We start from the raw sequence: 20,674 nt of genomic DNA, 5'->3' as shown, positions 1-20,674 counted from the left end.
ACTGAAAGTTAGTTAAATTATTCCTAGATCATACCGTAAATTTCTCAAAAAAGTAATCATATAGCTAATCTATCACAAATTGTCAAGTTGGTCTATATAACTTTCCTTTTAGATTATGTTTAATTAAGTATAGAACCTGTTTTGGTGGAAAATATATAATTTTAGTTTTGATTATGGAGAACTTTTAAAAATGGTGCTCAGGATTATGAATAAAGGCTCATACATTATTTTTCTTTTGCGACTCTCTCTACACAAATAAAACATACTTTGTATACATTAAGTATTAAACAAAACGGGTGCTCTAATAATCAAACAATTTGTCAACACCACCATTATAGCAATCCACTAGATGTTTTATTAGCATATAACCCCCTTGCAATTTGCAAGCATAACAAAGCATATGATTCTTTGGTACATGTGACTAACACATTAATCTTTTTAATTAACGGACTTTTGTTAATGAAAATATGATATTTTTAAGTAGAGAAATTAAACTTTGCACCATTTGTAAGACCATTCAAGGCAGTAGAACTAGAAAGTCATTAATAACGAATCAAATTAGATTTTGGCTATCTCTAACTCAACCACAAATAACACAATCCGACTCACAGATTGGTTTAACTACATTAACAAGGAAACGGGGAATTGCCCAAAATCGACATGAAACCAAACATGAACGCGACACTTTCCCAATATGTAAACTCGAAAAAAGTTCTTCAATCACAAGACAGCATCATAATAGAGAAGATTTATCGTTTCTAGGTTTCTAGAGCATCGAAATTGAACCAAAAAGGTATTACTTTGAGTATCGGATTCATTGTTCATTTGTTCCTAAGAATAGCATCCACAAGAAAAATTGGACACATTGTAAAGAATAAAGAGTTTAAGTTATGCCAACATTGTGCTTTCTCTTTCAAACAAAATCACAAACAATTTCTAATATAGGAGGATAAAGTCAAATGTAATCTACTCTTTATTCACCATGAAAATGTCTATACTTGGTTGCATACCATGGCTGCATTCAACAACACTGTCATTGACTGAGTTTAGAACTCTGCTAAATTGACAAAGATGTCGATGTTTTTGTCCTAAATTTAAGTGAATTAACGTCTTAACATGTCATACTAGTGTCGAGTGCTAGACACGGGTACTTGAACTAAACTAGGAACATTGTACAATAAAACAAATGAACAATTACTGCCAAATATCCTCAAATCATAGTTTCCTTTTTTTTTAAGAAAGAAACCATACCAAGATCAATGGAAAGTAGGCACACATAAATTTGATATTACTTAAAGATTCATATTACATAAACATAAACAAAATGAATTTCATTCACTTAATTTGGCAATTGAAGCCAAAAACAAGCAAAACAAAAGGAAAAAAAAACAACTCCTGAATCTCATTCAGCAGCAGACAAAACAAAGATCCACCACAATAACCAGATCTTACTCCTATTTCTCCACAAAAAACAAAACCCATATCAATAAATTAAAATGTACTTCATATATATATATAAAACAAGAAAGGATTAAAGAAATGATCATTTAGAGCTTAAAGCCTTAAATCTTAAAGATGATCATCTCATAAATTAGCAAATACTGTAATCTACATCACTTCCAAAAGATACAAACAAGCTCAACACTAAACAAAATTACACAATTTAATATTTTTTCCAACTCTTTTTTCAGAGAATAAATAATAAAAATACTAAAAATAGTAATTAATCATAAAAAAAGGGGTAGAAATTACCAACCCTGAAGCATATTAGAGTACCTATCTTTAATCCATCTAAAACTCTTAGAAAAAGACTTCTTAATTTTACCTTCAACACTATAAGCTTTATAACTAGCAACCCTTTTCTTCCTTGCCATTTCTGGGTCACTAAAACACCAACCAGCTTTTGATGATGCATTTACACTTTTACCCTTCTTCAACTCCTTTGGAATCTGCTGCTGCTGTTGCTGTGATGTTGTTACATAAGATGCACTGTAACACCTCATTTCATGTAATCCACCATTATTATAAGTATTATCACCATTATTATTTGATGAAATTGTTGATGTATTGTTTGTGGGTTTTTCATTATTTTCACCATAATATACCTCTATTTCCATTCTTCCATCTGCATATGACTTGGATCTATAATATTCACCCATCTTTTTTTGTCCAAAGTTTCTGGAAATTTTCCCACTTTTTTTTTGAGATTTGTTGGAATTGGGAAGAAAGAAAAGGGAAAAAAAATGGAAGAAATTTGAGGGTTTTGATGTATTTGTACCTTGGATTCTTCTTGGAAAATCTAATGAAAAAGTGTGTTTTTATTTGGATTTTGATAACTTTAATTTAGGGGGGAGTTTTTAATTATTTTCTACTTTTCTCTGTGTTTCAGCAATTTGTTGCGGGGTTTCGGAGCATTGGAGTTTGTAGTGTGAATTAAATTTTGGGGGTTTAGAATAATTTAATTAAATAAAGAAAAGAGTGGGAAAAGGTGAATTAATTTGTTCAATAATGGGGTGCAGAGATGAATGGAGAAGGGGAGGAGATGGGGTCGACGGCTAATCTAACGGTGGATATGAGTTTGGCTAGGGCAGCCATGTTAAGATAATAGTCTTTCGTTTTATTTGAAAGTCAAAGCTCAATTTGGCACTTTTTATCTTTTAATTAAAAACCCTCAAAAATAAAAATAAAAATAAATAAATAAATAAAATAAGAAAAGAGATTGACCATACAATAATCACCAATTTTGGAATTAATAATATCTTTCTTCTAGAATAACCCGTACTTGGGCTTATGGGTCTGTTTTGATTTACTAAATTAAATTAAACGGAATATTTTAAGAGGGAAAGAAATTAGGAATTGAATTGAACTCCACTGAAAATAAGCTGAAGGATCACTAATAGTTGGGATCAATCATGTGAATTTTTCCTAAATTTTTTGGGACTTTGGGTACAATCTCTTTAGATGTTACTACTTCCGTTAACTTTTACTAGTTGTAACTTTGGAATATTGTATATCTCAGAAATAATACCCCAAAATTGCAAGTTGCAACTAAAAGTTAACAGAGGTAGTATTATTTGTGGGAAATGCAAAGTTTTGCTATAAAGTTGCTAATGCAATGCTGTGATAAAGGTTCTTTCTCTTCTCCTTTTTTGGGGCATTTGGGTGAAATTGATTGCATTTAGATGGAGAAAAGTGGCAGAAAAGTAGAGCATTATAAGTTGCAAATTAGAGTGGTAATAGGAAATTAAAGCTGATATAATGAAAGAGAGTTAAGAGTGATAGACATGTGGTGAATGGTGCAGTGCTTGGGTGGTGATGATAAGAGGATACAAGAGAAGCAACGATGCTTAAAATGAAAAAAAAAAAAAAAGTATTACAACTAATGGAGAACATACAAGTTTATCTCTGTTTTAAACAAAGTTTTGTTTATCACAGAGACAAAAGTAAAATTTTTGCGGTGAAAATAGGCAAAACTGCGATTTTGCCTTAAACCAATTTTGCTCAAAACTACTACTTAGTTTTAACTAGGGCAACCTCATAACTGATGGGGTAAACAATGGAGAGAAGCCAAATGCCTACTAGGGCTACTACCATAATTCAAAGTAAGGTTTCATCTTAAAATCAAAAGACACTTTTAAGGAGTAGTCCACTTGGATAATAAACTAAAAGCTATTTGCTCTTCCCTCAATTTTATCAATTTCATGCCAACCAAACATAACACGTATTCGACTATTCAAGTCTTGCTCTTCCCTATATTATACTTGAAACCAGACAAGCACAAATGTTTAGTCGAAATTATTGTTATAGGCACTTAAGAGAAAACGGGTAGTAATTAGGAGTATTTTCAAGCTAAGAAATCCCAACATAACTCAAGGATAATACAGTACAATTTTTTGCTAATTACTAAATTTCTTTTTATGTGTGTGCATGATCTTGCACCTCTAAGAATCTTAGCATATGATGTTCATACTTCATATCTCTGTCACTGTCAATCCCACACTCACTCCAGTACCATCCACAAGACTGACAATCTAGACAAAAACTTTTCAACTTCATTGTACTCTTACGGTTTTTACAGAAATTGAAAGCCACATGCAATGCAAGGAGAACCACATAACTACTATAGAATAGCACTTCGTAGTAGATTTGATGTACCGATGTCGGTACTTCAATCAACTTCCAAATATGAAGGGACCTCAACATAATGGAAGAAGGGAAAACTGCCAATATCAAAGCTAGTTACCTCCAAAATTAACTTGACATCTAGATTTGCAACTTACTCGTGTTTGATACTTTGCTTCAGGTTCTACTAGAAAACAGAAAACTTACTTATCAACCATCAAACTAAACTAACTTTACCTTCGGAATAAAGCAACAACTCATCTACTAAACAAGATGAAACCGTTCCAAATCTGAAGGCAGAGACTTAGATAAAATATACTAAAACCAAGATTGCTCAGGCGGGGAACAATTATTACTGAAATTTCTTTATCAACTTAACGATAAGTAGAGAAGCAAACACATACCTCGGCTCCTAGCTTCGACTACACCACATAGGAGACCACAATCATTACAGACAAAATAATTTTGCTTGAATATATTTTAACTTTATTTCTTGTGAGCACCCAAGATAACTGGAAGCTACCCAGAATCTTACATGATATCTTCAGATGAGATTTTAGATTTGAGCAACATGTTGCTCAAAAACTCAAAAGGATACAGAAACAAAAACACACATGTACAGCTTTTTCCAGAAAGTTTCTGCTCCTAATTCAATAATTCATCTACACTACCGTATTAGAAAGGTGTGCATGTAATTTCCAAGTCAAAATTGCTCACACATAATGAAGTCATGTAATGACTCACTTGGCATGAGGAAATAGCAACGGCCAACATTTACATGGCATCTTGAAATGGAACGACAGCTGATCTCTTCATTGTAGCATAAACTCTATCGCTTTTATGCAGTTAATTTGCCTTTTCTCAAGTTTTTCATGATGATTTGCCAATGCGATTCATTAGATCATGGTAATAAAGGAGAACGCACATAGGTTGGCCAAATATGCTGAAGATGAACCAGAAGATCATGTTTCCAACCTGATATAGACATAAATTAAGGTAGAATTAATATACAATAGTACACACTGAAGAAATTATCCTGTACATATGATGAAAAAAATGTCAATTTGAATAGCAAACTTAATTGAGAAAGTGGGGTAACGAATATGAAAATGATATAGGCAAGTGCAGCTACCAGCTATAAGAGGTTCACTAAGGACCCGTTTGGTTCCACGAAAAATATTTTCATGGAAAATGATTTTCCCATTTTTTTCCCCTTTTCCTTTGGTTTGTGAAGTGGTGGAAAATTGCATCCTTGATGATGGAAAACATTTTCCTCTACAAAACAAGGGAAGCCACATTTTCCTCCCTCCTCCTTACCTCCTTTTTACTTCTTTCTCATCCATCCTCACATTCCCACTCTTAATTTTTTTTCTTCTTGAACTTTTCTTGTATGCAACCAAACAAAATAAACTAATTTCTATTTTCCAATTGTGCTTTTCCTTGAAAACTAATTTTCCATTGAAAATATTTTACATCAAACCAAATGGGGACTAAAAATAAAAAACACTACATAGATCACTCATAAAACGTTAAACCCCCTCCCCCTCCCTCACCCAACCCCCACCCCCCCTCCTCCCTCCAGGGGTAAAGCAAAAAAAAAAAAAGAGAACTCATCTTATCTATTCTTTCGTTTCTTTTAAGACAATCTTTTTATTTGTGATTTGGATTAAAAGCGTTTCCAAAGTTTTAACTCCCAGAAAAAAACTAGAGAAGTGATACATACCATTGAACTCTGGAATTTCCTCTGCAGAAAATTTGTAAGTAAAACCAAGGGAACCTGATTTAGAAAACAACATGAGCACTATCAGCAAACAAAATACATATATTTTCACTAAGTATACGAGGCAAGGAGCTAAAAAATAGTCCTCCAAAGAAAAGGAATGTCAGAGAGGACAGTGCAATACGGCTTTGGCAGCCCAATTTACCTGAAACATAATACCAAGAAAAGCCCAAAGTTTGAACATTTGGCAAGGAACGGCAATGCATAGCTGTGAAACAAAATAGATTTAAGCACACCCCAAATAAGGTCAACATAAATCACCAATATATAAACACATCCATTAAACAGCCAATCAGTTAAACTGAAATAACAGCAGCTCAGAAATCACACAGAAAAACAAAATATTACTTCGTAATATCATGAACAAAAATTTTCAAAGTTCAAATTTCACATAAAATATAATCCAGTAGGCTAGCACCCTAAATACCAGGTATATGTCTATTCAATTGCATCAAAGAAGGCAAAAGATTTGGCAGGACAACCCAAATTTATAGAATCTGACATTGGATGACTAGTTTGTTGCAACTCAATGTTTCAACAAATGCCCATCATGACATTTCCAAATACCGATCTAATTATACACATACAGAAAACCACCTCAATATGCAGAAAGCCAATGACATATCGTATCCTATCTTATCCTACTAGATAATGAGCACAAATCATATACTGATATTTAATATGATTGCCTATCATTTAATCAGATTCCAGCACTAGGAAAAAAAAAAAATTAAATTCAGTAGATCTGACAGACTTGCAGGCCATATAAAGCTGATATTCGTATGGAAACTTTTCCGACTGACCCTGACCTTTCAACATTTTGCTCAGAGTCAATTCTTGCTTTGCAATCACAATAAGCAGAATTACAACCAGAAACTTCATCAAATACAAGTTTTGTAGCTATATCTAAGATTGGATAACTTCAACAGGGATACAACTTCCTGGACAGACTGAAAGCTCAGGTCCACCTAGATGTTACAAAGGTAGATACCTCTTTTGAGTTTTGATCAATCAAAATATCAAATAATGTTTTCTTTATACAGGAATCAGCCTATTATTTTCTGAAGATGAAGATCTAGAAGAAACTAATAAGCAAAGTTGTTATTGCAAAAAGAGCATGCCAATAATGAAAAAAAAATAAATCATAAGGGTTTTAGACAATAGTATTAAAAAAAAAATTTAAATTATTAGTGCAAGAGAGCTCTAAAGAGAGATTTTCTGAGATACCTCATGAAATATGGCAGATATAAGGAAGGCAATCAATACTGCAACACCCTGAACGAAAAGATTAATTGTTAAAATCAGCATAATGATAAAGAGAAATTACAAGTTAATCTTAATGATTGACAAAATTTGTCAATCTAGTGGCAATATTGTATAAAAAAGCACTTTTTAACTGTTCATGGGCAAAGCCGCTACTGTAGCGGTTTTAGGGCTTAACCGATAAAGTAGCGGTTATGCCCATGCACAGTAAAAAACTGCACTTATTTACAATTTTGCCACTTGATTGACAATATTTGTCATTCATAAAAATTAACTAAGTACGCTTGTAATGATAAATTACAAGGTGTGTTGAAGATTTTTAATTGCAATCCTAAGAATCTCTACTGAGATTGTATATGCAAGACATTTTATTTTGCCTTCCAACAAGTTATCTTTCAGAGAAGACTCATTGTCTACCAATCAATTAACTGTGGATGACAGAATAAAGGGACACAAGGAGGCCATCTCAAAGCCATCCTGGTGTATAGTAAAAAGACTTGCAATATATCCAGTGGCGAAGCTAGAATTTCTAAGTGGGGGGGGCCAAGATTATACGTATTACATTTACTTAAAAAAAAAACACAAATTTTGTTAACTACAAGATTTGATCCCTTGACAACTTGCATACTATCACATGGAAAAAACCAACTCCTCTACACCAAAATTAATGACAATGAAGAGCAAATTTAATTAATATTTTGAGCCAAGGGGGAGGCCAAGGCCCCCGCCAGCCCCCCCTGGCTCCGCCCCTGAATATATCAAGTTTCAGCAGTATGCCAAATATAGTAAAGGGGCAACATTAGGCCGAACACTAACCAGAAAAATATTTATTTATTTATAAAGATAAGTGGCAATACCTTGGGTATTCCATTGCGCAAGCAGGGAAAATAAACATGGCGAACCATCCATTTATGTACAGGCTGCGGAGGGAAGATATAATTTAGTGAGAAGAGAGAAGAAAAAAAAATATATAAAAAATCAGTTAATACATACAAAAACAAACATTGCAGTTACAAAGTACATTTAACACTACTTCCATGGTTGGATCTTAGTTATTATAGACTTTAGAGTACTACAAAGTCCAAACTCATTGATTTAAAGATTTTGAGAACTGCAAATGATAACAACACCAATAAGTAGTATATGATTGACAGTTTGTCACAGTAGTCAAACTTCCCTTTTATATTAACTTAATATCTGTTATACTGAATTATAAAGGATCTTAAAAATTCCCACAAGGTCCACAAAAAAAGATTCCCTAGTCAGTAGTAGACTTGGCAAAAGGGTCATTTAGGTCGGGTATATGTCGGGTCAATTTTGAGTCGGGTCATGTTCAAATCAGCTAACATTCAAATTGGTTCAGGTCGGGTCAATACAGGTTTCGAGTCATGTTCGGGTTGTTCTATTTTGTGTCCATATTATGGATCAAGCTGGAATCGATAAATTTTTTATTTTGTTATTTTTATAATAACTTAATAAGCATTGTCAATTCAGTTTGTGAGTTCAATTACGGTTGGGGATGAAACAATTTGAGTCATGTTTTGCACTAGGCATTTTTAGTTAGGTACACCCTCCGTTTTTAAATACTTGCTCCATTTCTCCATGCGCGGAGTTTTAGGAGAAATTGGAGAAAATAATAATAAATAGAGGTAGTGGGATAAGTGGAAGAATAAAAAATTATAAAAAGCAAAAGTAGTGGAGAGGATTGGAGAAGAGAAAATATGTGATGGGTCCACTAGGTGAGAGAAATTAGTTAAATATTGTAAAAACTTTCCAAATAAGGAAATGGAGCAAGTATTTAAAAACGGACGAAAAAGAAAAGTGAAGCAAGTATTTAAAAACGGAGGGAGTATAAGATAATATTAGTGGGACATTTCAAGTATCAGGACCGTTCGAGTCAAGCAATTCGAGTTAAAATCATATCAGGTAAACTTCGAGTTGGGTCATTTAGGGTATCGGGTCAGCTACACTTTCGGGTCGAGTAAATTTCGGGTTTTGGGTCCTTTATGGGTCATGTTAGGGTCACGGGTTGGGTCACCAAAGTGTACAACCGGAACAGGAAATGGCCATTTATTCATATAGAAATGCATAATAAATGACCACTTAGTCACTAAGGTAAGTGTAGACACTTAAAAATGTCTCCCCGACCAAAGCCCGATGACGAAAAAATCTTCATAGCCTAATTTGGTCCGATTCGCGAAATAAGTCTAAGAATTAATTGAATAGGCATTGAGTTCTAACTAGAGATGGGCATGGGCGGGGTCGGCCTGCACGGCACGATGACCGAGAAGTGGGCCGTAATGCGAACGCAATTTCGAAAATTCGGCACGGGCACGGCTGAGGGCGGCACGGTACTTTGGCCCGCCAGCACGACACATGGCACGGCCAAGCACGACATGCGGCACGCCAAGGGTGGTTTTTCATCTTTAAATTTTGCTAAGCCAAGTAGAATAACTTTTTTCTTAATTGCAGATATCACATCCACATCATGTAGTGTCCTTGTGCTTAGGAGTTTTCATCCTTTAGACCTTTTTTGGATGAAGGGATTTGGATGGAAATGAAAAGAAAGAAAAGGATTCTAATCATGTTCCCATATTTCGTAGAATAAAGGGAAGTAGGAGGAAAGTTCCTTTACAAATTTTTAGCTTTCCTTTCCTCCCAAATTTGGAGGAATTCGAAAGTGAAAAAATAAAGTTACAAACTATAAATTTTAACTCTTTCCCCTTCATTTCCTTTTACTAACCAAAAATTGGAAAAAAATAACACCTTCCTTTTCCTTTCTTTTCCCTTTTTTTCCTTTTCCCTTTCCTTCCTTTCTCTTCTTTTCATTTAGTTAAACCAAAACCAATTAAAGTTAGGGTCTAAGCTTACTCTAAGGCAAATCAACTACTTTAACCACTTTCTCAACCAAAACCTTATAGTTACTCCCATTTAAGCACTACCATCTAATTCTCTAACTCACATTAAAAAAAAAGTTTAGACACTATTCACAAATTCTACTTTGACTAACTTTTGTGATCGATGGATAAGAAAAATCATAGCCATAAGGGATTTTGATAGATTTGTCTTAATGTGTATTTTCAAATCATCAACTTTAAATGATAATTAAAAATATAATGGTTGAATTTGTGTATCGGAAAATGTAATAAAAGACACGTGTCAAAAGAAAGGAAGAAAAATATAAACATGGCAACTAAAATATACAAGTATAAAGTATATATTTGGATTGCTTTTGCTCGTTGCCAGGTGAGGATCACTCTTCCTTGAAATTAAGTATTAGCCAAAATCAAGTCATAAGATTATGCAAAATCCAAATCAATCTCCCCTTAACATCAATTTTTCCCAAAAAAAAATAAAAAAAAATAAAAAAATTAGAAGAGGTAGTTAGGTGTAGAAAATATTGAAACCCAAATACTACGGGTGGTGAGATAATGTCAATGAATAAAGATTACTTCTTTTATCAGAAGTTATAATCATTTTCCTCTACATTTATCGTTACGTTGTTTCTTCTACAATCTACAATACTGAACTCAATCTTCCCAAATTGACTCTTCCTAGACAACCAAATATATGATCATAACCTAGCTACATTGAATTTTATACACATCAAGGAAAATGACTTAGCCACTAATGCCTATAACTGAGAATAAAACAGGCATGAGTTTACAGGAAACATACCATATTCCACATCCTCCAATACTGATGGAAGTCATCCATTTCACGAGCAAATAGAGCAGAAACAAGGGGGACAAAATCATCAGCAACAATGTATACACTATTGACATGTAAGAGCTCAAAGTTTTATCTCATAAAAATGAAGTCTACCTCTTCGAATGTTCTTGCATTCCACCAATCCTTGTAAAACTCACGGTCACCAAATTTAAGAAGCTCAGCCAATATGTTTAACCTGAAAATGAAAGGCATCCATGTATTAAAAAACATATAGTAATATGGTAAAATGGCAAGTATCTAGATAATTTTAATTGTGGCCAAGGTATACAATAAATAATTTATACTATGTGTCCAAGTGGCAGAATTTGGTGTTTCATGTAATTAATTGGCAACTGAGGTGAAATGAAGGATCTAATTAACATAGATCTTCTTTTTCTTAAAGAAAGCAGCTCTAGCACACAATGTCCTATTTCATTCCATTGGAAAGCAGTTATACATAGTCAAATCCATTATCAACAAGTTCAAATGACTCATGGGTGGGGCAAGCTCTTCTATTCTGGTTCATGGGTTCTCTTGGTAATATGGTTCATCTGGCGGAGAGATCGAGCTTCAAGAAATAGTAAATGGTTATCATCAAGGAAAAAGCACTGATCAGCCACAAAAAATATTCTTAATTTTTCCAATTGCAAATTGGACTAGCCATCCTTTATAAGATCATAATAAATAGTGACTTGCTGGAAACTCAGTGTTTAGTTGATACAGGACATGGGACGTATAGGCCATTCCAAAGTAGTCTATATTAATCATTTCATGGCAGCACCATCTATTGCTTCAGAGATTGTTGAAATAACAATATTTTTCTTTTGCCCCTTCCAGGCGATCAAAATATTAAGAAATGGTTAAAATATTCATAATTAAGTTCAAAGCATTTACAAAATTCCGTCTTAATACATCTCATTTCATCAGATCTGGAAAGAACAATAAAGAGAAAATTACAAAGATATCATGGAGTTCAAACTTCACACACCCAAGGAGCGCAGAATAAACCTATACAGAGAAGCTAACTTCACATAAATGCTTGATGTATCTACCAAACGACTTAATTCACACCAATGAGTGAAAATGAACAGGCAGACGAATAGCTATTGAAACATGATTTACAGTATCAGATACTAAGGATCCGTTCGTTATCGCTGTAGTTTCCTTTTTTTTTTTTTTTTAAGTTTTATATGACATATATCATATAATGAATAAAAAAAATTGGTAGAACTTATCAAAATCATAACAATTTTGAAAATTGACAACAGAAAAGTAGAAGACTTTTTCTAGTTTCCTGTTTTTAGTTTTTGTTTAAAAAAAACACGAACAAGCCCTAAGTTCCTGTTTTCTAATCAACCAAACTGATGCAGAAATTATAAGGCTGATAAAAGAGCAACACGGGGAAGTAAAAGATGATGTGACTTATACTGGTGATATAAAACTCATGCTGTTTTAATTACAACCCTTGACACAACACCACACAACAAAGTAGCACAACCTTTTCTGTGACTCGGTGACGGTGACAAGAGCCTCAAATATTACAACATACTTTGCAACAGAAGCCCAATCCAATAGTACATGATGTCAAGATATTTGTACGAGTTCAGCTACAAGAAATTTGATCAAACAAGGTTTCTTTTGAGAAAAATGGCTGACTATATCATCAAAGAGGGAACAGGTTTTATTCATAATTGACATTCTAATGTATGGTAATCAAGTCAATTCCAGAGAGAGAGAGAGAGAGAGAGAGCATTTGGGAGGGGGGGGGGAGAGGAGAATTCCAGCAGATAAATAGAAAATAACTTGGAGAACATGTAAACAGATTGAGATGTAGCAATCAACTCACCAGAGGTGGAAAAAGCAATAGAACATGCACAGCCACACGTATAAATTTGGCACTGACAGCTTCAAAATCCTTTCAATTGCATACAATAGGTTTGCTTTCAGAGGATGCTGTGAATTTTGTACAATTGGATTGATATACTACAAAAAAAAAAAAGCAACAAGAAAAAGAAAAAAAATTGTCAAGATAACGTTTGAGATAGGAAAGCAGGGGAAAAAGATGAAATTAATAGATAAAAGGAACAGACTTGTTCAACGATGAACCCCATTACTCCAGTAAATATCACCAATTTTAATACTTGTCGAGCCACCCATCCTTTGCGAATGCATGCGGTCCTAGGATAGCTTGTCTGCAAAATAGAACAGAGTCCATAACACATCAAGCAAATTTTTTGATGGTTAAGTGAACACACTCCATATACACACTGAAAAAAATTTATATGTGTGATATGCGAGCTCCCATTGGTACCCTTAATTCATGAAAACAATTTAAAAGCAACTAAAAACTAATGAATGGAAGTGGGCAATATTGGAATAGGTTAACAGCATAGAATATGCACAACATACAAACTTTAGGCATTAATAAGCAGTCAAGTTGCACTTTTACAGACTGATGAAATATCATCACACGCAATCTACTATCTACAATTAAAGACAGTTTCAAAAGCATGGACTCATAGTTCACAGAATACCATAATTATTCATACTTTCATAGTAATACTTGGATAACTTTTCATGTGAAGAAATCTGATAACTGATCGAACTTGGAACATCAAAATTGCGATAAAGTATGTATCAATTGTATCTCCCGTAAAAATCACCTATCCGAAATATGGCTCGATAAGCATTATCAGCTTTCCCAGCCGAACTTTATAGAGATGGAAAATTGATTCCCCAAAATTTAACGTCAGCAACAAAACTCCCCAGTGCTTTCAAAATTGATCCCACCTCAAGAGGGGAAATGGAGGTAACATGTATACATAACCCCTGCAAAAACAGAGGAGCTGTTTCCGAATGACCATAGTCATCAGTGCAACACCCATAATCTGCTGCTTCATTGTTTAGAAGCAGCCCAAAATTCAGCAAGACTTTTTAATTATCCACTAATTTAAAAGTCAAAGACCAATAATTTACTTCATTGATAATGCACATAGAGAATGAAGGTGGAAAAAAGCATTTTCTCATTGAACAACTGATTTGAAGAAAATCGCATATGACAACTTTAATAGGAAAGTATAAGCAAGTCACACTTATTCACTTCAAAATGACAGTCCATAGTCAACTGCCTTCCTGCTCACAATTACCACTTCACTTAAATAATGCTTCACTACACAGAGAAGTTACAAAAGCACTCAAAGTGATGACCATGGAAAGGTTAAGAAGCAAAAGATGGATGAAATCTTCCATATATAGATGTACAAAAATTCCAGCAGAGGTGGAAAGAGGAAAGCATTAGAAACCACTAGCATGATCTAATATCAAAGTGGGCTAAATTTCTAAGTACCTGGTAACATAGTGTTGGAGCGACCATGAAGTACACCAGACTTTCGATGCTTACATCATATGGGAGTTCCATTAGTAGTTCATCCTCCTGAAACCAAACTAAAAATCAATAAGGGAAAGCATAAATACTAGAGTAAATCACAACAAGATAAAATTATTTTAGAAGATAAATCGTCTTGAAAAGCAGGAATTAAATAAGCTATCTATGGGAATTGTAAGTCCCCCAACAGCTTAAGATACAAAGGATATATAATCATTTATTTAAATTACAAAGTAAGCTATGAATCTATGCTAGAAGTTGAGCTAGGAACTCTTTTATAAGGTTGTAAAGCAGCAATGGTAGAAGTAAAGCTGTTGCAGAATGTTACTTCAGAGTTACACCATAAGGAAGAGAAAATTGAGCAATAAAAGATGATAAAATATGAAACCATTTCAATTACCTTAATAGATGCTTTGGCAATCGCTCTCATATCATAGTTTGTATGTGCATATGATACCAACTTTAACCACATGGTGCAAGCAAAAAGCATCAAAATGACACCAGAAAGAACAGCAGAATCACATCTGCAAAGATAATAGGTGTTATGATCATTGATAAGTTAATTTGAACCATTTTGTGGAATGGATCTGAGGAATGCATAGAGCAAGCAATAGATATAGTGGACTAGTAGATGAGCCACACACGAAACAACAGGTAAAATGATAGTTGAGAACAGCATTGCATGTAACCTGCATGCCACTCATAATTATCATAACTGACTACAAAGATAGGAAATATATATATTCATCGTTTTGCGCTTTGCCAGTGACTCCAGTGAGCATATGTTATAGCGAGTTCTTTTTTTTTTTTTTTAAAAAAAAAAACAAAAAAAGTCTGACAAGATTGATATGATGCGAAACATGTATATACTCTATCCATCTGAACTTAGTTTGCTCACTTTCCTATATTTGGAAATGGTGCTTTAGGCTCTCTCTTATCAATTATTACTACTTAAAACTAGGGGGTCTCACCCTCTCCTTCATTCAAGAAATTAAATACCCCACTATATCACATCAAATATACTTTTTATTACAATAATATTTAATACCAAGCCCCCAACTTTTTCCCTGAGTCTATGTAACATGATAAGTGAACACGTTCATTGGGACAGAGTGGATGATACATAAAGGTGTCAGGGAACCAACCTGAGTATTACAAAAACTGGATATAAGATGGTAATTGTGGAAATCAGTATATGAAGCAGGACAACAACCTACACCAATCAATCAGATTATTAATACATAAATATTTTACAAAGTTTGAGACGAGATCAGCTAATAGAAAGGTAGAACACAAGAGCATTCATATCATCTAGTAGAAATAACTACAAATATATTAGCAAAATAAAATGACGAAATCCATAGAGCAGCTTCCAGGAACAAGGTAAGAAATATGGAGGAATACTTCAAAAGGAGGCCCAAATCACAAATCAGCAACTGGATAACGTTTTATTGCATTAAGATAGCTTACCGGATCAGAAATACGCCTTCTTTGTGACAACTTCTCTACCAAGAAAGCAGTGAATGGAAAAATTGGGAGTGAAAGACTGCAAAATAAAAATACGCAAAAGTGCATAAGAAAATTCAGGATCATCCATGCATACAACAGATGACTTGTCAGTAAAAGGTATTCATACTAAACGATAATTACCAGCACATAAATATAGGCCAATCCCTAAAGGACTTTGAGCTGAACCAGAAACCAGCTCGTATCAGCAATCCATACTGCAAACATTTTCATGTTAGCAAAACATCAATTTAACCCGCAGAGCTGAAATTAAGCCTGGCTATTCAACAAAAATGATAAACAAAAACAAATGAAATTAGATGGTACTAACCTTCATGAGGTTTTCTATTATAAGACGGCTGTTCACAGCAACAAGTACTACTACACAAAGATTGAAGAGACCAGCGTGACTCTGCAGCAGATAATTTGATTAATAATAAAGATAACACAACAAAAAAGGACGATACCAAGAAGACGTTGCTTAGCATAGATAGTTGCAAGAAAATGTTGCCCAATATAACCTAACCCAAGGGCCCTCAATCTCTAACATTTAATAATTTAATCAATCCAGCGATAGTTGTCCATGAGCAAATTGAAAACTTTATCAAAATCTAACGCCTATATTTTACTTCGGGCAACAAACTCAGTTATAGACAGCCATGCAACACGGAAAAATTGCGGCTCTTGATATGAAAGCAATCTTGTCAACTAAGAAAAACCAATATCAGTCAGGCCGTTACTAAACCAGTAATTTGTTGAGGTTTTGGGTCAGGATATGGTGTAGGGAGGATAGAAGAGTGCAACCTTACACTATTTTAGTCTTAGTCTAAGATTGACGAAAATTGTATATCCTTTAGCCCAATACAACTTGATAAACCAAATAATTCTCAACAACTGAGCAAGGAACTTTATCTAATAATATTTAACACTCTCTTCAAGTGCATAAAATTTTCCAAGCCATACTAATGTTAAATATAACTGGGCCAAGATTGTAGATTAAGGCAAGACTACAGAAGACCGTAAGCAAGAAGGATAAATGAGCAGAACACTTGGTTTAGATCAACCACGCAATCCAAATTGGAGGGAAAGACTAAAAAGGGCCCCTTTTCTTTTCCTTAATTTCATGGATCATCTTTCAGATCAAAACAAACAAATCAAATAGAGTTCTTTGCACATGCATTAAAATGAGCAGGTTGACTCAATATCCAGCACATTGTCCATTTCCAAATAACATGTGCTTCTATTATTGACAGAGTAGTATCCATATTTTATACATACTGATGATGGTTAGTATCGGGTAACCAAAGGGAAAACCAATTGACTGGCAATTACAGGTGGTTTTAGACTACATTGATCTTCTTTCCCTCTACCATATCCATGAACCAGATGATTCCATTTGGTCCAATTTCAACATCAAATGTTACTACATTAAAATTGGAAATGCCTACTGGGAAGGTTTGTAAAAAAAACAACCTCTAAATTGCATTTGCACAAAATGATATGAACCTGCCTATGACCTACCATATGCATAGTTTCTTGGTATATTAGGGAAGCTGCAGATGCAGAACAGATGTATGCTTTCAGGAAAAGGTAACCTAATACAAACACAGATTTCTGGAATAGACAATCTTATACACCATCTATTCACCAAAACTGGAGTTTCTGGACCAATCTCTCTAAAGATACCATTGGTCACAAAAGGAATCTTGGTCCAATAAAAAGAAAGAAAAACATTGGGCAAGCAAAACCTTGATCTGTTAATAAATCAGGAAAGAAAGAGGTCATGTATACTAAGATCACATACTTCACAATCAATTATTTCCTTTCTGAATCATTATGCTGAAAATATTGGCCACCAAATTTGTTGGACTGTGTTCTGTACTGAACAGTATTAATGAAACCTCAATCTTCATGTATGCCTATATTTCACTGTCAAGGTCATAGGTCTTCTTTTTTCTTCAGAAGAGTAAATGAATGATATCATTGACTTGATCTAGAAGATGTGTACATCATCAAAGAAAAAATATAAAAAGTTGAGGTTCATTACAGGGGAAATAAAGTATATAGTGATCCAACTGCCGTATTTCTTAAATAATTGAGGAACATAATCAGACAGACTGCAGTCCCAGTGAATAGTATCTACCTCCAAAACTGCCAGATAAAATTTCCAAAATTAAGGGGGCTCAGCTTACTCTTACAAGTGTGCAAGCTGAATATCATCAGATAATATTACATTAAGGAGACGCTAGTAGTCATGGGGAAGTTACAACGCAGCCAATTTTCAAAAAAAAAAAAATTAATTGAGGGAGATAATTTGTATGTCAGGTGATTATACATATCTTTCGAAATTGGCATGTCTAGAAAATTAGAAAGTCATGGATGATTATAGAATGGACCTTCAATGGTTTCCTCTGTTTCTCACGGCAGGCAAAAGATAATGGGCAGCTGACTTTATGGACAATCATGAATACAATCACCCTTCTTTTCTCATATAATTTTATTCTATTTGTCTGAAGTTACATTCTATTATCATAAATATGAGTAACAATAGACCTATGCTAGGGGAGTAGGGGTCTAACCATGGTTTTCTTTCCAGCACTACAATATAAAAAGAGGTGTAATTTAAAGAGCAAGCTACAGTGGCCTCTTTGTCATGCATATCTTCTCAACAAATTATGAAATTATCTTTGTGCTATCAACCCGGGGAAAAGGCAAGCCTTCCTCATACAAATTGAATACATCATAACACCTCTCATGCGGGTCAACATCAAAGTTAATAGAGGATAATATCCATTGAACGATCTTTACAAAAATCTGATAGTTAATCATCTCATTATCTCGTGTATAACACCTAGAAATCAGTCAAACTACACAACCTTAACACCTAAGTTTTTGTTTTTTTTTTTTTTTTTTTTTGGGTGCAACCTTAACAACTAAGTTTCTATTTTCTTACATTAGGAACCAAATATGAAAGACTAATTTTTCGTATACGCAAAAAACACACTCTAAATTAGTTTAAAACGATTTTAAAACCCATCAACATGTTCACAAGGAAATTCCTTTATCCTTCACAGCTTAGTCGTCCCGTCACAATCTCCCCCCAATACCTTTTTCCAACTACTATTCTTTCCCTTTCACAATTCTAATCCAGCATTTAATATTGCTGATTCAAACTGGTTAGCTTCTTAAACAAGGTACAAAGTACATTTACACTTTACACCAGGTTCACTAAACTCTTCAACAACAGCCAGCCTTCTCAAATAATTAGTTATCTGAAACTTTAAGCTTTGTCAACTAAGTAGATGACATTGGCACCAACCATTACCGAAAGCAATCAGCAGAAATCAAAATGTATGCTTAAGTACCTCCTCACCGCGAATTTAACATTAAATTAACCAAACTGTGAATATAACATTACAACTCAAGTCAAGGTCCATAATTAAAACTTCAAAACGTCTAACATAAACATCGAAGATATTTACATTCATTTCACAATAATGGCAATTTGCAATCCAACTCAACTATATTTGTTCACAAACATTTCACAACATAAAATTGTAAACACTAATTTCACAATAAATGTATGCAAAAAATGTACTTCGTTATAAGCTATATCAACAAATAAAATTAAAACAAATATAGCAACATTTATGAATTACAAACCAAAAAAAAAAAAAGCAAACCTGTCTGAAAATGGCGTCGGAGCTAAGAGGACTCTCCTTAATCTTCCGATGAGCAGGAGAAGACGGACGATACGAGTACCGAATCGCGGTTTCAAAATCCTGAGCTCCACCGCCATTAACAACCTTAGCTTCACCTTCACCATTAACATTATCAGAATTATTCCGTTCACTATCATTATTATCAGCGCCATCAACAATTCTGTCACCAGCTTCGCCATTAGAGACCTTCTTCAAATCCTCCGATTCTTCCGCCATTGAAGAAGAAGTAGAAGCTCTAACAGTCGCACCACCAGCTGCACTAGCTCGCCGACGAACAGAATCGCCATAGTCCGCCGCCATCGCAGTCGTCATCGCCGTCGCACCGATAATTTCCGGCGATTCTGAGATCGCCATGACAGAAAAACTCGATTTCTAGAAAGTTATTCGAATATTTATCATGCAAAAATAGAATCAAATTGTTGAAGAAAAACTAAAAAAAAGACGAAATTGAAGAGATAAATAAGGAAAATTTTGGTTAAAATAGTTGTGATGAATTATAGTATGAAAATTCGTTAATAATGATTGTAATTAAAGTGTAATTTGCAGTAGAAATTGAATCTAGATTGTTCTAGATTGGGCACTTTAGAATATTGATCGTCTTTGGATACTTGTTATTTTGTTTGCAAATGGTAGGAGAGAGAAAATGAAAAATGGTGTAATCAGAGGAGGGGTCTTGAAATTGAAACACGGGTTTGAGTCTGACAGAAATTGCAAAATTAAATGAATTTAATTATTTAAATAACATAAGCTCTTCCCACGTATGGGTCGGTGCACCGTGGACATATAAGGCTTTGCATATTTTTTCCCGTTGTTCTCTAGTGCCGGAGAATGGGGATTTTGTCTATCCATTTTCGAATTTTCGGCTGTTTTAAATACTTATTTCATTTTCTTAAGGAAAAATTGATGGGATTAATCCCACCTTTGGTGCATTGAATTTTAATAATCCCACCTTTGGGTTTTTTTTTTTAATAATCCGACCTTTACCCCCCGTTCTTTTTTAACACTCCTTAGAGGTTACTTCACTTACTGTTGTCGGTTTTAGTCCTACGTGGCTTCCAACGGTTATATTATTTTTAATTTTTTGTTTTATTCTTTTTTAAATGCCACGTCCTTTAAATGCTCGATCTTGTTCTTCTTCTTTCTGTGTCTGTTAAAAAAAATTGAACTCCATTGTTGCTCTCAGCT

General features: G+C 34.1%; 2 protein-coding genes across 2 annotated transcripts; both read right to left on the bottom strand.

Moving 5' to 3' along the window:
* Positions 1-1,554: 1,554 nt before the first annotated feature.
* On the bottom strand, positions 1,555-2,555 carry LOC110712944. Its single transcript, XM_021891409.1, has one exon. The coding sequence runs from the start codon at positions 2,157-2,159 to the stop codon at positions 1,749-1,751; it is 411 nt and encodes a 136-aa protein (XP_021747101.1). The 5' UTR covers positions 2,160-2,555; the 3' UTR covers positions 1,555-1,748.
* A 1,910-nt stretch (positions 2,556-4,465) lies between these two features.
* LOC110712895 (diacylglycerol O-acyltransferase 1A-like) lies at positions 4,466-20,674 on the bottom strand. Its single transcript, XM_021891357.1, has 16 exons — positions 19,451-20,674; positions 16,099-16,179; positions 15,912-15,985; positions 15,732-15,807; positions 15,407-15,474; positions 14,662-14,785; positions 14,223-14,309; positions 12,967-13,068; positions 12,723-12,859; positions 10,991-11,072; positions 10,844-10,864; positions 8,023-8,085; positions 7,130-7,177; positions 6,048-6,110; positions 5,846-5,899; positions 4,466-5,097 (listed from the first exon to the last, which is right to left on the bottom strand). Exons 1-16 carry the CDS (start codon positions 19,841-19,843, stop codon positions 4,993-4,995), a joined length of 1,578 nt encoding a protein of 525 aa, XP_021747049.1. The 5' UTR covers positions 19,844-20,674; the 3' UTR covers positions 4,466-4,992.

The sequence above is a fragment of the Chenopodium quinoa genome, unplaced genomic scaffold (assembly GCF_001683475.1).
Source record: "Chenopodium quinoa cultivar QQ74 unplaced genomic scaffold, ASM168347v1, whole genome shotgun sequence".
In the NCBI taxonomy this organism is placed as follows: domain Eukaryota; kingdom Viridiplantae; phylum Streptophyta; class Magnoliopsida; order Caryophyllales; family Amaranthaceae; genus Chenopodium; species Chenopodium quinoa.
This window is presented reverse-complemented; position numbering and strand designations above follow the sequence as displayed.

Excerpts from the sequence above, each read along its gene's own strand:
- LOC110712944 (XM_021891409.1), bottom strand. The coding sequence starts at position 2,159 with ATGGGTGAATATTATAGATCCAAGTCATATGCAGATGGAAGAATGGAA.
- LOC110712895 (XM_021891357.1), bottom strand. The coding sequence starts at position 19,843 with ATGGCGATCTCAGAATCGCCGGAAATTATCGGTGCGACGGCGATGACG. Across the intron at positions 15,986-16,098 it reads TAATAGAAAACCTCATGAAG|TATGGATTGCTGATACGAGC; the intron begins GTTAGTACCATC and ends AAATGTTTGCAG. Across the intron at positions 15,808-15,911 it reads TGGCCTATATTTATGTGCTG|TCTTTCACTCCCAATTTTTC; the intron begins GTAATTATCGTT and ends TTTATTTTGCAG.